This window comes from Filicampus tigris, chromosome 14 (assembly GCF_054856515.1).
Source record: "Filicampus tigris isolate MCC_2025a chromosome 14, RoL_Ftig_1.0, whole genome shotgun sequence".
Lineage (NCBI taxonomy): Eukaryota > Metazoa > Chordata > Actinopteri > Syngnathiformes > Syngnathidae > Filicampus > Filicampus tigris.
Genome location: NC_141230.1, coordinates 5,088,073 through 5,102,590, shown reverse-complemented (window position 1 = coordinate 5,102,590; position 14,518 = coordinate 5,088,073). Strand labels below are relative to the sequence as shown.

Sequence of the window (14,518 nt, the reverse complement as noted above, 5' to 3'; positions counted from 1 at the left end):
AGTCCAATCAACTTACCATGCGTGTTTTTTGGAATGTGGGAGGAAACCGGAGTACCCGGAGGAGACCCACGCAGGCACGGGGAGAACATGCAAACTCCACACAGGGAGGCCGGAGCCGGGATCGAACCCACGACCTCTGAACTGTGAGGCGGACGTGCTAACCAGTCGACCACCGTGCCGCCTTTGGCAACATTAGCTTTCCAAATTTCCCAACTCAGTCTTTTTAATTGGAGGAGACTTTAATATTACTATAAATTACACAATGAATAGGTGGCCCCCACCACCACATTTTCAAACAAATTGGAGAATGGAAGCATTTATGGATACATTTACTGGGATATTTGGCAAGAGAAATTCCCAGATGAAATCTCATTTACATGGATTAACCGTTCTGGTTCAAAGAAATCACGTATTGATTACTGGTTAATTTCAAATAATCCATCCAATGATGGTGTTACGGTCAATATTCTCACAACGCCTTTTACAGACCATAGAGCAATCTATATGAATTTACAACTCTTTACATCCAATATTTCTAAAAGATCATCTTATTGGAAATTAAATAACTCACTCTTGAGCCATGCACTTGTGAAATCTGAAATTACGCGTTTAATAAAGGTTTTTATGGACAAGGCGAACAAGGAGAAGTCTTATGGTATAAACTGGGAACTTTTCAAATTTGAGACAAGCAAATTTATGAGAAGTATGGTGCTAAAATAGCTAAGTTAAAGGCAGCAGCAGAAGAAGAACTCATCTTGTAAATCACCTCAATATATCAAATAACACCTGTTGATGTCTCGGAGGAGGATAAATTGCAAATTAGGAACCTTCAGTTTAAACTTGACGAGCTTTTCTGCCAAAAAGCTGAAGGAGCGTTTGTTCCTTCGAGAAAACGCTGGCTGGAGGAAGGTGAGCAAAATTCTGCTGACTTTTTCCGCTTAGAGAAACACAGATCTAAAACCAATACGATTCATCAACTGAACATAAATGATACTGTTACTGATGATCCTGTAATCATTTCTCAATTTTAGCTGTAATTTCGACTCAAAACTGTATGAATCGTCTTACAATGAAAATATTGCAACCCGATTTATCAACTCTGTAGATAATGTAGAAAAGATTGAAGAATCAGACAGGCTTTATTGTGATAGTTCAATTACTGAAAAAGAGTTATTGATGTCTACTGAGCACCTTTAAAACAGTTAATAAAGCTCCAGGAACAGATGGTTTGGGAGCAGAGTTTTATAAGTCATTCTCCTCTCAGTTAAGCACGTTTTTGTTAAAAGTCTATAATGAAAGTATTTAAAGGGGCACACTTACACCGAGCCTCACTCAAGGACTTATTACGTTAATTCCTAAGCCTATAAAGGACTTACTTACTATTGGTAATTGGAGACCGATTCGTCTTTTAAATAATGATTACAAAATAATAGCCTCATTGCTAGCCAAAAGAATTAAATATGTTTTAGACAACGTGATAGATGAGACACAGTCCGGATTTATGACAAATAGGCATTTCTCTAATAACATTAGACTTTTATTAGATATTTTGGACTACTCGGACCTAATAGTTGATGATTCTTTTGTCCTTCTCCTAGACTTCTACAAAGCCTTTGATTCAAATGAGCATGAATTTATATTTCTCACACTCAAAAAATTTGGTTTTGGGGATGTGTTTTGCAATGCTATCAAGACTTTATACTCCAACGCAAATAGCTCCATTCAAATGAAAACTGGCACATCATCTCGATTTTGTTTACATAGAGGTGTACGCCAGGGATGCCCGAGAAGTCCCTATCTTTTCTTGCTTTGTACTCAAATTCTTGCCTCTCAAATCACTGATAGTGCTTTGAAAGGAATTACTATAGCAGACAAAGAGATTATCATCAGTCAATTGGCAGATGAGACCACAATTTTTCTTAAAAATGCAAGTCAGGTGCCAATTGCCTTGCAAGTTATAGATACATTTTCTAAAACTTCTGGATTAGTCTTAAATTTAAATAAATGTCAGCTATTATTGGTTAAAAATTGTTATAATGATATTTGATCTAATAATTATATATTTGTAATATATCGGTTCATGATGAAGTAACCTATTTAGGAGTGATTATCTATAAAAATAAAAAAAATAAAATCATTTCGAATTTTCCTGCTATTATTTAAAAAGCACAATCCAAATTAAATCAGTGGTTACAAAGAGACTTCAGTTTAAGAGGAAGAGTATTGCTCTCGAAAGCAGAAGGTTTATCTCGACTGACCTATGCAGCCATTTCTCTGCGTGTGGACAGAAAGACTTGTGAGTATATTGACCGAATGCTCTTCAATTTCCTATGGAAAAACAAGACGCATTATATTAGAAAAAGCGTACTCATGAATGATTATGAACATGGCGGATTTAATGTTTTGTATTTCACCACACTGAATAATACATTCAAAATGAATTGGGCAAAACATTTTCTTAAAAATCCTGTCTCTATTTGGAACTTCATTCCTCATTACATATTCTCTAAGATTGGTGGTTTAAGTTTTAATTTAGGTTGTGACTACTATATAGATAAACTTCCAGTAAAGCCTTCTATGTTTCACAGACAAGTTCTTTGACCATGGTCACTTATATATAAGCACAACCTCTCACCCAACAAATATTTGATTTGGAATAATAGAAACATATTGTATAAAATCAAGTCTTTATTTTTCCCCAATTGGGTTAAGAAACACATTATCTTAATAAAATACTGAATTTTTACATACTTACAAATTTCCAGTCACACCCAAAGAGCATGCCATATTGTTTGATGCCATTCCTGCGGGTATGACGATGCTATTTAAAGATGTTAAACTACGGGTATCATCTGTTGCTCTTCCCAATCCTTTGGATACAAATATAGGGAAAATTTGCCTAGCATATAATAAAAATAGTAATAGAAATATTCATGCATTATTCTAGAAAGAATCTTCATCTGTTTCATGTGTGATGTCTTATTGGAACTCTTTTGTTTGTGATATTGACTGGAAATATGCATGGTTTAATGTGTATTAGTTATTGTATACAGGTTTATTGTATACTTGTTCTTCGAATTTAAATTAAAAAAAAAAAAGTTTGGCGACATTACCTTGACCAATAAAATAAGCGGATTCGCGATCGTCATACTCGTGTATGAATATGCTGTCAGCTCATTGGTCATAGAAGAAGGTTTTAGGATTATTACCATAAATTGTCACATAAAGGCAAATGTTGTTCATTAATTCCATTGACCTTTTACGGATATTATTGACTCTCACGATATTACGGGGCAAATTTACGTTGGCAACCCTATTTAGGCCCCAGCACGCCCGCGACCCTTGAGAGGATAAACTTTTTCGATAATGGATGAAAATTCCGACGGACGTCAAGGATAGAAAGGAAGCCGCTCTTTCCAATGTCACCTGAATGCAGCACAGCACAGACCAATCGGTTAAGGGGGAGGAACTCTATAAGAGATTGACGTTCAGTGAGAATCCAATCATACAATTCCGGTTATGTATTTTAGCCAATCAAGAACGTTCTGTTTTTCCTGTAAACTTGACTGTGAGAGCCACGGTGAAAAAAGGGGAGAAAACATGCAAGAATCCACTGAATAATTTGCTTTCTTGCACATTTTTATTGTAAAATAATACAATAATGTTCAACAAAGAATTATGCACGACAATGAAGGTAAGCATCCCAGTTGCTTTATTTGTTTAGATAGCTTTGACATGGCTGACTATTTTGTTGTGACTACACAATACATTACACTAGGGTGGATTATATTTGGGTTTTCTGGGATTATATGTTTGATGTAACTGTGTTGTATATCTGCTAATTGGTCCCTTTGCTGTCAAAGCACCGTTCAATTCTCTTATGATCCTGCCGAAGAGTCCCCTGGCAAAGTGCTCCTTCCTTGAGGAACACATTTTCTATAGTGTACTTTTTTTTTTTAAATTGCTTTCTCGATCAGTGGGGCTTTTAATTTTATCCGCATGAAACGCAGATATCATCACATATCATGCCCGTTGATTAATTCAACATTATGTACAGAACGCCAAATAACAACAAACGTTATTCTACGTTTAGATGTGTTCCACATGATATGAAGTGAAGAACGTTAAAACATGACAGCATCTTTTAGCAATCTCTCCTCGTTCGATACAAATACCCAAACGCCCCCACACTTGTGTCTGTGGTCAGCGCATTGACTGGAAAACTAAAAAGGCATTTTTGAAATTATGAAAAAAAGTTAGATGTTAATAGGGCTGCTCAATATTGGAAAAAGATGGGTGTTGAATGTTGTGATATTGTGTTGATATTATTGAAATATTTAACAGGTACCCAAAGAAATGACATTTAGATTATCTAATGAAAGAAATATTTTTTTCATGCAGCAAAATAAGCAGGTGCAGTGTATACTTAGCTGATTAATTGATTAATTGTAATAACTTTCAGAATTTATTATTATTATTATTAACTTTAAAAATGTGTGTGTGTGTGTGTGTGTATATATATATATATATATATATATATATATATATATATATATATATATATATATATATATATATATATATATATATATTTTTTTTTTTTAGTGGATCTGTCCACTATTGACCCAAAATTGTGTTATTTTTAACCTAACTGTTTTTAGGGTGTGTGAGCTTTCACACAAACACAATATTGCAAAAAATATCATACTGTAACATCAATGCCGTGATCAACCCAAACCATGAGCTTTTGATATTGTTACAGCAGGTTTGTCTCATGAAAATGTCATTTTGGCCCGTGATATGATTGTGAGGACAGATTTATTTTTCACACAAAGTGAGCAATACGGTGTGTGTGTGGAGCGCGTGTTTGAACGTGGTGATTAAACGGATTACATTGGACAATCAAGGTACCATACATTGTATGTGTATGCTGTGGCTCTTTGCGGAAACACAGTCAAAATTGTGTCTCTTTGCCTTTGAGGTTGGCCACCCCTGCTCTGTTCACCCGTTGGATGGCGATGTGCATTTAAAGACTAGAGTAAACTTGGCCTTCCATCTTTTTAAGCATACTTTCGTTAGTTTTTATGACGCAACCCACCCAGATTCATACATTAGACCCATAGCAACGTGCTTAACAACGAAAATGCTAATGTTCTGCAATCTCCGGTAATCTTCTGCAAGTGACGTCACTAGAAGAGATTGAGTCGCCAGTCACCAGTCAGTACTGCATTGTTAACTGTCACTTTTGCTGCTCTTTGCCATTCTTATTGCGTTTTCCAGCGAAAGGCCTCGGCGCTGTCGGGCGATGCATTGTTCACATTCAGGCCAACAGTAGTTTGAGTGGCCAAAAGATAAGAATAGGGCACGTAAATTGAGCAGTTTGTGTTACAGTTGAACATCCACATTAACTGGTTCCCGATTCCAGATGTGGCCGTTCGGGCAATGCCGGTCCAGTAATTTTGTTTTTCCTGTCTGCAGATTCGTCACAAGCAACATCGAAACTGTTGAAGTCTGCGATAAACACTTCAAACAAAATGTCTCGTTTACACCTCCGGATTGGCTGTAAGAAATTGTAAACATAGTAAAAAAATAAAAATATAAAGTTAGAGAGTGGTATTTCAACCTGTGACACAATTGGGGGAAAAAGAAAAAAACAAAAAAACAACAGCAGCACACCGGAGCCAATGCTCTACGCATGAGCTGCCATGACTTTGATGAATGAACACGTCACATCCTCTTGGAAAACTGCCAATTAAATCAATCTTACTATAGATTAACTTGCATTTGATTATTTATTAAATATACCTTAGGTGTGCCTACTAATACTATCACAATGTAACAAGAACTGACGCTAATTTGACAATGTGGGACATCAACCCACTATGGGTGGCTCTCAGTGCTCGCAGACTATATTGGACGAATAGGTCATCTTATCGTGCATAATTTACAGCATGGCACAGAATCATATTTCAAACAATAACGCTAGGCTAATAATAATAGTCTATTTATTTTACCATTCTTCCAATGTCAGTGTCCGCTTGTTCGGGCACAACGTTTTCATCATCCTGCAGCATCTGGCTCATACATGTACGGTCCAACATGCATTCCGCCAACAACCTCCTCAAACACCTGGATCCCCAAAGATAAGTTTGAAATGTCGCTTTCTGAGTCCGTTTCTGAGTGGCTTTGTACACTTTCCCCATTGAGCGCTGCTATGGTTGTTCATCTAATGACGTCTCACTTCCGGTTTCGAGCTCGTCAGCCTCTCACTTCAGAAAAACTGTGATTTTGTCAAATATACGAAATAGAAATGATTTTTTTCATGCTTTATTTTTTGTATGTTTAATTACTACTACAGCTGAAGTTAGCAAGGCGCAGAGGTGGGCATTTTATTAAAGTTTGCCGATCCGTAATTCGTCAGCAGTCAGCAGCCGTCTGTTATCCGTCAATCCGTCTATTTTTCAAGCCAAACCAAACTGCAATCGTCTGTTGGTCAGTCCCTCATGTTATTTTAACCGCGCTTCCATCTGTAAAAATCAAAGGTCCACCAGTCTGTCAATCGTCAATCCAGGAAAAAACAGGTCCAACAGATTTAAAATCCATCCATCCACCCATTATCTGAACCGATTTGATGAAAATGGTAAATGGAATCTACTTTGTACATCATAATGTGTCAGCTTGCTGCTCAAACGGATTTACACTCACACACATTTGGATGTGTCACATAGCCTACACTTATTTGCCAATCTATTGAACTGTTAAGTGGGAACCTTTTCTTCAACTTTGACTTCGTTTCGTCGTTTTCGTCTTCTTCTTCTTCTTCTTTGTTTCCGTCCCGGGGCCGGACCGGTCAGACCCTCCGGCCTGGCCGGATGCCCATTTTTGGGGCGGGGGGGTGTTGGGGTGACAAATTAAAAAAAAAAAGGGCTGGACTAAGCATGGCCGGAAGTGGATTTCAGCACGGCCCACTAATCGGCCCTCATGCGTGTGACATGCTCGCAAATTTCATCTCAGCCTACTCGGTGAAAGGCTTCTTTTTAGGCTTCTTTCACTCCTGCATCGGCGCGAGCGACAACTGCTGCATTGATTCACATGACCTATGCATTGTGCTGTTGGCGACAGGTCTGCAACACATGCCACGTACACATCAGGACTTGTTGCTGCGCTGATCGGTCCATTATGTCACATGTTGCGATGACATAGAGTTTCCCCCAGAGGAGAGGATGCACCACGCAGCTCGTTGCGCTGCAAAGCAAGCTTGTTTGGCAGCGGCGTGGATGTTATGTCACGTATGTGTGTCACCCACGTCCCCCCTTAGCCGCCACCTTCCAGTTCGTTTATAATTTTTATGAATAAGGGCGTGGGGTCGAGGCCGGAAGGGTACCCAGGTCAAGGGTGGAGGGTCGTGGCCGGACCTGCGAAAAGTGCCCAGCTCTGTTTGTTTCTTTTGCAAACCTGGTGCATTACTGCCATTTTCTGACATGGAGTGTGGGGCTTCAAAATACAGTTTCACAACCTCCTAACTATGGTTGCACGGTATACCGGTACCAGTATAGTATCCCAATACTAGAGTTTTTAAAATGGTGCTATACCAGCATTTAAAAACAAACAGCACTTGTATTTAATTTTATTGAATGTGATTGAATTGGTAAATTGGAGCCTGTCTCTTTAAGCACAGCCAGCGAGTGTGGCATAGTTGCCTAAGCGCCTCCGCCTCTTTACATGCTCAGGCTGAGAGAGAAAGAGAAGTTGCGCAATGCGCAGACACACCAGGTGGACGTCAATAACAGATATGGCAGTAGCAGAAAAGCCCGTACTCGTACTTCGGGTTCAAACCGAATGAAAAAGGCGAGGCAATGAACACAGAAGCACCACAGTGCAAGCGGTGCTACAAAGTCTGCCTTAGCACATGATCTCACCTTTGTGAGGTTGGGGGGGTTTCAATCCATTTCCTGCTTCCTCACAAATTCCAAAAATATGTGCGTTCATTTAAAGACTAAAAAAATTTCTTTAGGTGTGAGTGTGAATGGCCTGAATGTCAAATATTGGGGGTGGCACTCGGAATGGTCCATACCTAGGTTTTTGGCTCACTATTCGGTACATTTTTGGTAAGTGGCTTGTTTGTGCATAAAGAGAACAACTTTTCTCTCTCAAATGTATCTCTTTATTTAGCTTGTCAGCAAAACAATCATTGACATTTTATTAACAAACAACAAAGACAACTACAGCGCAACATTCACTTGTTTTTTGTTGTTGTTTTTTTTTTTACCCCTTTCATGGGGCCTTCAAGTAGTGAGCCGTTTGTTTCCGTAAGAGATATAATATCAAGGTAATTAGGACACACTACGAAACAGAGAGAGAAACAAGTTAGTAGCGTGCTGAAATGGGAATGTGAACAAATAAAGATGGAGCAGTGTGCATCATGGCAGTTTTGAGGTAGTGTAGGCTTATGGCAACATCATAAAATGATGGTCCTTTTCTGACTTTTAGACCAAAGAGACTCTTCCAGTAAAGCAAGTTACGTGAGTGCTGTTTGAAGAAGGAGATGATACCAGACCCCGCGTCTGCAGCCGCAACCGGACCCTCTGAGCTGAAGTATTTTTCTTTGTTCCTTTCTTTTTTTTACATAAGAAAAAATGGACAGTATGTTTCCTTCTGGCTCATTTCTTTTAAATAAATGTACAATAATGTCAATTTTTTTTCTTGGCAGTAAAAGCTCAAGCCAGGACGACGCAAACTCCTCAGGAGCTGTCAACAATTCCGAGGATGAGTCAGGCAATGAGAACAGACACAAGAGAGGGGTAAGTTATTCATGCTGTATTACAGAAAACTGGGAAATCTGAGATTTTACAGCCCCGGTGAGGAAAAGTGCAGTACAATGCCACTCAAAGTCGTTCCTTGACAAGTTGTACTTCAATTTACACGTATAAAAAATTGTTTTCATTAAAATGAATAAAAGAGGAAGTCAGCCCAAACATATTTTTTTCAAGAATATGTTCTATGCAGGCCCATTAGTTGAAACACGGCATTCTGATTAATATTGCGTTTGTGGAATAAGAGTTAAGCTGCAAAATCCACCGTTTTTTTAGCCATCTCAGTGGGCAGCCATTTTGTCACTTCAGTCCACGGAAAATGACATCACAAATGGTCAGAGCTCAGATAACGACCAATTATAGCTCAGCTTTAGAAAAAAATTGAGCTGTGATTGGTCATTATCTGAGTCTTGAGCGTTTGTGATGTAATTTTCAGTCGACAGAAATGACAAAATGGCCGCCCCCAGACAGGGCTGAAAACGGGTGAATTAAATATGATTCCACAAAAGCGATATTTATCAGAATGCCTTGTATTAATTAGTGAGCATGCATAGAACATATTCTTGAAAAAAATATGTCTGTGTTGATTTCCATTTTAATAATAAAACATAATACTGTAATTTCCCATTACGGATATACATTTAATTAGTTTTCAATCGTTGCTGTGGACTTTTCATTTACCCGTTTCCTGTGCGTTCGCAGCAGTACAGCTAAGAGCTGAGTAGCCTTATAACTCCTGATTACTTATCTCATTGCTGTTCTTCTCAGCACAGTTTTAATGATGAAAAATGCCGGTAACTACATGATCTGTGCTCGTATCCTGTGGTTAGCCCGTATGATCGTACTTCAGTTAGCCATATTAGCCTGCTATCATTGGCCACAAGCCGTTCGCGGCTCTAATGATGCGCAAATAAGGGCAGTCGTTGGCTAATTGCATACTGTAGCGCCATGTTCCCTCCAAGCTGCGTGCGTGTGAGCAATTGCTCACTGCTCTCACCATCTCAGCGCACAAGGTGACGCTGGTGCGCAATCCCGCATACAGATTACATTTCTACACTCATTCCTTATTTTCCACAACAGTTTAATCTAGCAAGCTGCTTAATGTGTGTGTCGCTTATGTAAACCACAGAGGCGGAGGAAAAAAACTCACAAGGAAGTGGAGAACGTCACGAGCAAAAAGACCAAAAGTCGCCGTTGCTGCGTTCGAAAGGACAACGTCTGCCGTAAACGCGCACACGTGGAGGCCGTCACTCTGTTTGACGTCATTACAATGGGTCCAAGCGCCATGCGGGTAAGATCCACCTTTCCAACATCTTGGTACTTGGCCGATTCTCACTGACTTCTGAGCAGGTGGTGATCGACGGCTGGGCGGAGGCCTACGCAGCGGACAGAGACGCGTCCCTCCTTGACCTCATTAGCTTCTTCATCCAGTGCTGTGGTTGCAAAGGCAAGCAGCCTTCGTTCTGTAATGATCTTCTCTCAGCGTGCATGCATATCGCCTAACGTTTATTTGTGTTGTTTTGCAGGTGTGGTCACAGCTGAAATGTGTCACACTAAAGACGACAGTGAGGCCATGGACAAGATGGTGGACGAGTTAGTGGAGGACTTGGATGAGGTCGGAACATGTCAATCTGTTGCATTATGTTACACAACTATGTGCTAAGCGTTGTATAACATGCTGTGTTTTAGGTTGCCGGTCTGCAGTACAAGAAGTTTCTGGCTTTTCCATGGATTCTCACTGTCACTTGGCCAACGGAGGCTGTGAGTATTCTCTCCTCTGCTAACAATCAGTCAATCAATCAGTCGGTAATATTAACAATCACTTAACCATCAGGAAGCCAAAACACACACACACTCTCTCTCTCGATCTCTATCTCTATCTATCTATCCCTCTATATATTTATCTCTCTCTATTTTTACCTATAAATATTTTAAGAGGTAGATATTTATATCAAATTAATTTCATATAACCCGAAAATACAAAGTTGAACATTTTATTTATTTATATATTATCAAGTAAATTAAATTATATATTACAATGTAAATTGTAATTATTGATTGATTGTCACAATGCTCAATAAATGCATATTTTTCATGAATTAAAATTGTTAGATATAAAAAAAAATGTATGTGGAAGAGCACATGGTCTTTAACATCCACCAGCCCTATGATGTCATGGTAGGAACTGAAGAGGTTTCCAGAGGAAACCGTTGGAGCTCTGGTGCACTCCATATCCAAGATGTTTAATGCAATGCTGGGAAATAATGGTGGCCATGCAAAACATTGACACATTGGGCCCAATTTGGATATTTTAACAAACGTCATTGTTTGGGATAGTAGTATAAATTGTTCATGGTGAACATGTATAAAAATGTGTAGCACTTTCCTTCTCCTCTGCACTGCAGGACAGCATGGAATACCCTCTGATCCAGCCTGGACCGTACGGCCGATGGTTCCACTCGGAGCTGTGCGACTTTGTGTCTGTGCTGGTGTGTCAGTGTCAGCACAGCCTCATCTTTGACAGCTACTTGATTAACACGCTCATCTCGCTGCTCTCCGAGCTCTCCGACTCCCACATACGAGCATTCCGACACACTTGCACGCTAGCAGGTAATGGCCATGTGCATACACACACAGTTTACCAGTTTAACCAGCATATGCCCAGTTTTTTGTGTTTTCGTCTCATTCATGCTTGTGTCACCAGTCCGGTCGGACAACAGCACAATGTCTGCAGCGAAAGGCTTAAAAAAGGGTCTGAAAATGTCTGCCAGTGAATGAGTTAAAATCAAGCCTTGCTTACGACGCCTCAGATGACAGCTTACAATCACGTGTAATGTGGTGACATCTTACTGCCCTGATGTACGCTGAGGTTCAGAAGCAAAAATCACGTTAACCAGGAAAATTAAATATTCTAATTGGCTATTAGTTTACAAATATATATTTTACATTTTTGAGTAAAATAGTCCTTTTTGATTCAAGTTCACAGTTGTGCACGCTCCATGCGATGATATGATGGCAAAATACAGAAGCAGATATCATTTTTGGTTTGCTGCAGGTGAATTTTAGGTTAAATTCGGCTTTAATTTCATGATTACAAGGAGGAGTCGGGACTCAAAAAGACATTGACTATTATATTTGAAATTTAGGGTCAATCAAGTGTCTTTGTTACATGCAGAAATAAGGTTTCCATTCTCTTTGGAAGTTAACCGATTTATAACAACAACAATTTAGTTTTTATACATATTAAAAAGATATGACATTTAGTGTTTTCGTCACTGTTGATGTCAAAAGGATTTTGTGGCTCCCACAGTGTTTTTTTGTTTTGTTTTTTGTTTTCCTGTGGGAAATGGTTTAAGGTTGCTGACCCCTGCACTAAAACAACATGCAGGCATGAACGTGTGTGGAGTTCTTCATGAAAATGTTTTAGGTCCGCACATTTTGTACAGTAAATCTGCCACTCTATATTTTCTGCAGTATTCACCTCCCGTAGGTGTGAAGTCCGGTTTGTCATATTAAATATTATATACATATTTCAGTGAAATATTCATCCTTTGATGCCTTTTCCATCATATTGATTAGCGGTAAAACTGCTGAGCTCTCTGATGGGTGTGGCTGTCAACCTGAGCAAGGCTGTTGAGAAGAGTCAAACGCTGCAGCAGGCGCAGAGGCCAAGCAGACAGAAAGCACAGGTGGAGCGAGCACAACAGAAAGTGAAGGAGGTAAAGAGACCCAGTGCCTCCCCCTTGCCAGCATACAAATAACATTCAACGCATCTGCTCTTTTGTTTTCAAGCTGCAGGAGAAGAGGGCCGAAATAGAGAGCATGATGGACGTCATCTTCAAGGCCGTTTTTCTCAAGAGATATCGGTACAACTATTCCATTGTTCTCTCAAGAAGCTGTTGAGGGCTCATATTTTTCTGTATGTGTGGTACAGTGACGTGTTTCCAGAAATCCGTTCCATCTGCGTGGAGGAGTTGGGCCTATGGATGAGGCTCTACAGCTCTGTATTCCTCAATGACACTTACCTCAAGTACATGGGCTGGATGTCATATGACAAGGTGAACACGTTGTGCAGCACACGTGGGTAGTGCAATTTTCTATTCTTAAAAATACTCTTTGAAATTCATATTGTCCTATAGATTCCAGATGTGCGTCTCAAGTGTGTTTTAGGCCTGCAGAGTTTATATGGAGATCCCCTTGTTCTGCCTCAGCTGGAACTCTTCACCAGCCGCTTCAAGGTAACCACATTCTTTGTTCAGCGTGAGATGAGCTCCTAAAAAATTCTGAAGAAAGAAAAAACAGTAGAGGGGAGAAAATGTGAGGTCCAAGTGCAGGATTTGGCAATAACACAAGCCTGTTAGCAGGGCTGGGCATCGCCTAACCGGCACCGAATTCCCGTCTGCATATTTAAACCACCCACATGGTCCCGGTCCGTCCCTCTTCGGCGACAGCCAAACGGTGTCGAGAACGTAACCTTCACGTCGCACGCAAGCGCCGCATGAGCAGACATGCTGCCAAACCAAAAAAATATCAAACAAAAACAACTGACACACACGCCTGACATAAAAACAATATGGGGCACATGCGACCATCAGGCTGACGAATGGTCTTGCAAAGCGAATAGTCATGAACTGCAGGCCGATCAACGTAGTTGAAGACGAGGGATTTTTTTAGGTGTTTTAAACAGCGTCCAATGACCCATCATACAAACCACCGTGCAGGACTGCAGTGATGACTAAAATCAGCAAGATGTACGATGGTGAAAAGAAAAGCAAACCTGACGTTTTGGTGGGGGAGTCGGACAAATGTTTTGCTATAACCGCAGATCACTGCACCTCAACTCGCAGTGAGTGGATACTTTATTGATGGTGAGTGTAACTTCAGATCATTTTGCACTAATCGTCGTGTAAACAGAAACCAGGCACTTGGCTCATAAATGCGCCAAACTGTTCCTCAAGGTGGCAAATGACTGGGTAATTGAAAAAATGATATCCACCATAAATACAGATACATACATACAAACAATGGCGGACTTCGGGACTTTTCTCAGCAATATTTATGTGAGATAAAAAATTGATTAATTCGATAAATTAATTACAGATCATAATTAATTAATCTCAGTTTTTTTTATCTCTTGACAGCACCAATTAAAATAATATATTCAATATTATGTATAATAATAACAATAATATTTTTTTAAATAGTGTACATGTAGTGATCAGTCATCATAGAAAAGGTAAATACTGGATGTAAAGTTTTTTTCCCCTGAAAGGAAAAAAGGCGATGCTTAATAGTTGAAGTGGATGGTGCACAAGACCATTAATTTAGACAGCATCTATGGCTAGGTTCACACCGCAGGTCTTAATGTTCACTTTGGATTTTTGGAAAAAATAGGATTTTTTTTTTTGTGTAAGCGTTCATATTACATTATAAATGCGACCTCGGTCTTGCCTGCTGTATGAACACATGCGTTGCCAAAGTGACCCGCATGCGCAGAAGAAGAGACGACGTCACTCCAGAGTCCCGACGTTGTGTTTGCGGAAGTAAATGTGGTCCAGCGTGTCGGGGCATTTCTACAGTGAAGCGATTAGGTAGGAGGTAGAAATAAATACAGTATTTGGGGGAAATTATGAGGCGAGGCTTTAATATCTCATTTCATGGAGACATCACTAATGATGACGTCATGTCACAACCGTGCGTAAAAA

At 39.7% G+C, this 14,518-nt stretch overlaps 1 protein-coding gene across 1 annotated transcript in view; it reads left to right on the top strand.

The window, feature by feature from the left end:
• The first annotated feature begins 3,526 nt into the window (after positions 1–3,526).
• Positions 3,527–14,518, top strand: part of LOC147136094 (cohesin subunit SA-2) — a 28,419-nt gene continuing 17,427 nt past the window's right edge. The window contains exons 1-12 of the mRNA XM_086051458.1: positions 3,527–3,694; positions 8,491–8,595; positions 8,711–8,801; positions 9,943–10,104; positions 10,164–10,260; positions 10,340–10,428; positions 10,503–10,574; positions 11,219–11,423; positions 12,393–12,532; positions 12,606–12,679; positions 12,748–12,871; positions 12,953–13,051. Of these exons, the coding sequence (XP_085907584.1) occupies positions 8,546–8,595; positions 8,711–8,801; positions 9,943–10,104; positions 10,164–10,260; positions 10,340–10,428; positions 10,503–10,574; positions 11,219–11,423; positions 12,393–12,532; positions 12,606–12,679; positions 12,748–12,871; positions 12,953–13,051 (1,203 nt within the window). The 5' untranslated portion in view covers positions 3,527–3,694; positions 8,491–8,545. The remainder of the gene's footprint in view (positions 3,695–8,490; positions 8,596–8,710; positions 8,802–9,942; positions 10,105–10,163; positions 10,261–10,339; positions 10,429–10,502; positions 10,575–11,218; positions 11,424–12,392; positions 12,533–12,605; positions 12,680–12,747; positions 12,872–12,952; positions 13,052–14,518) is intronic.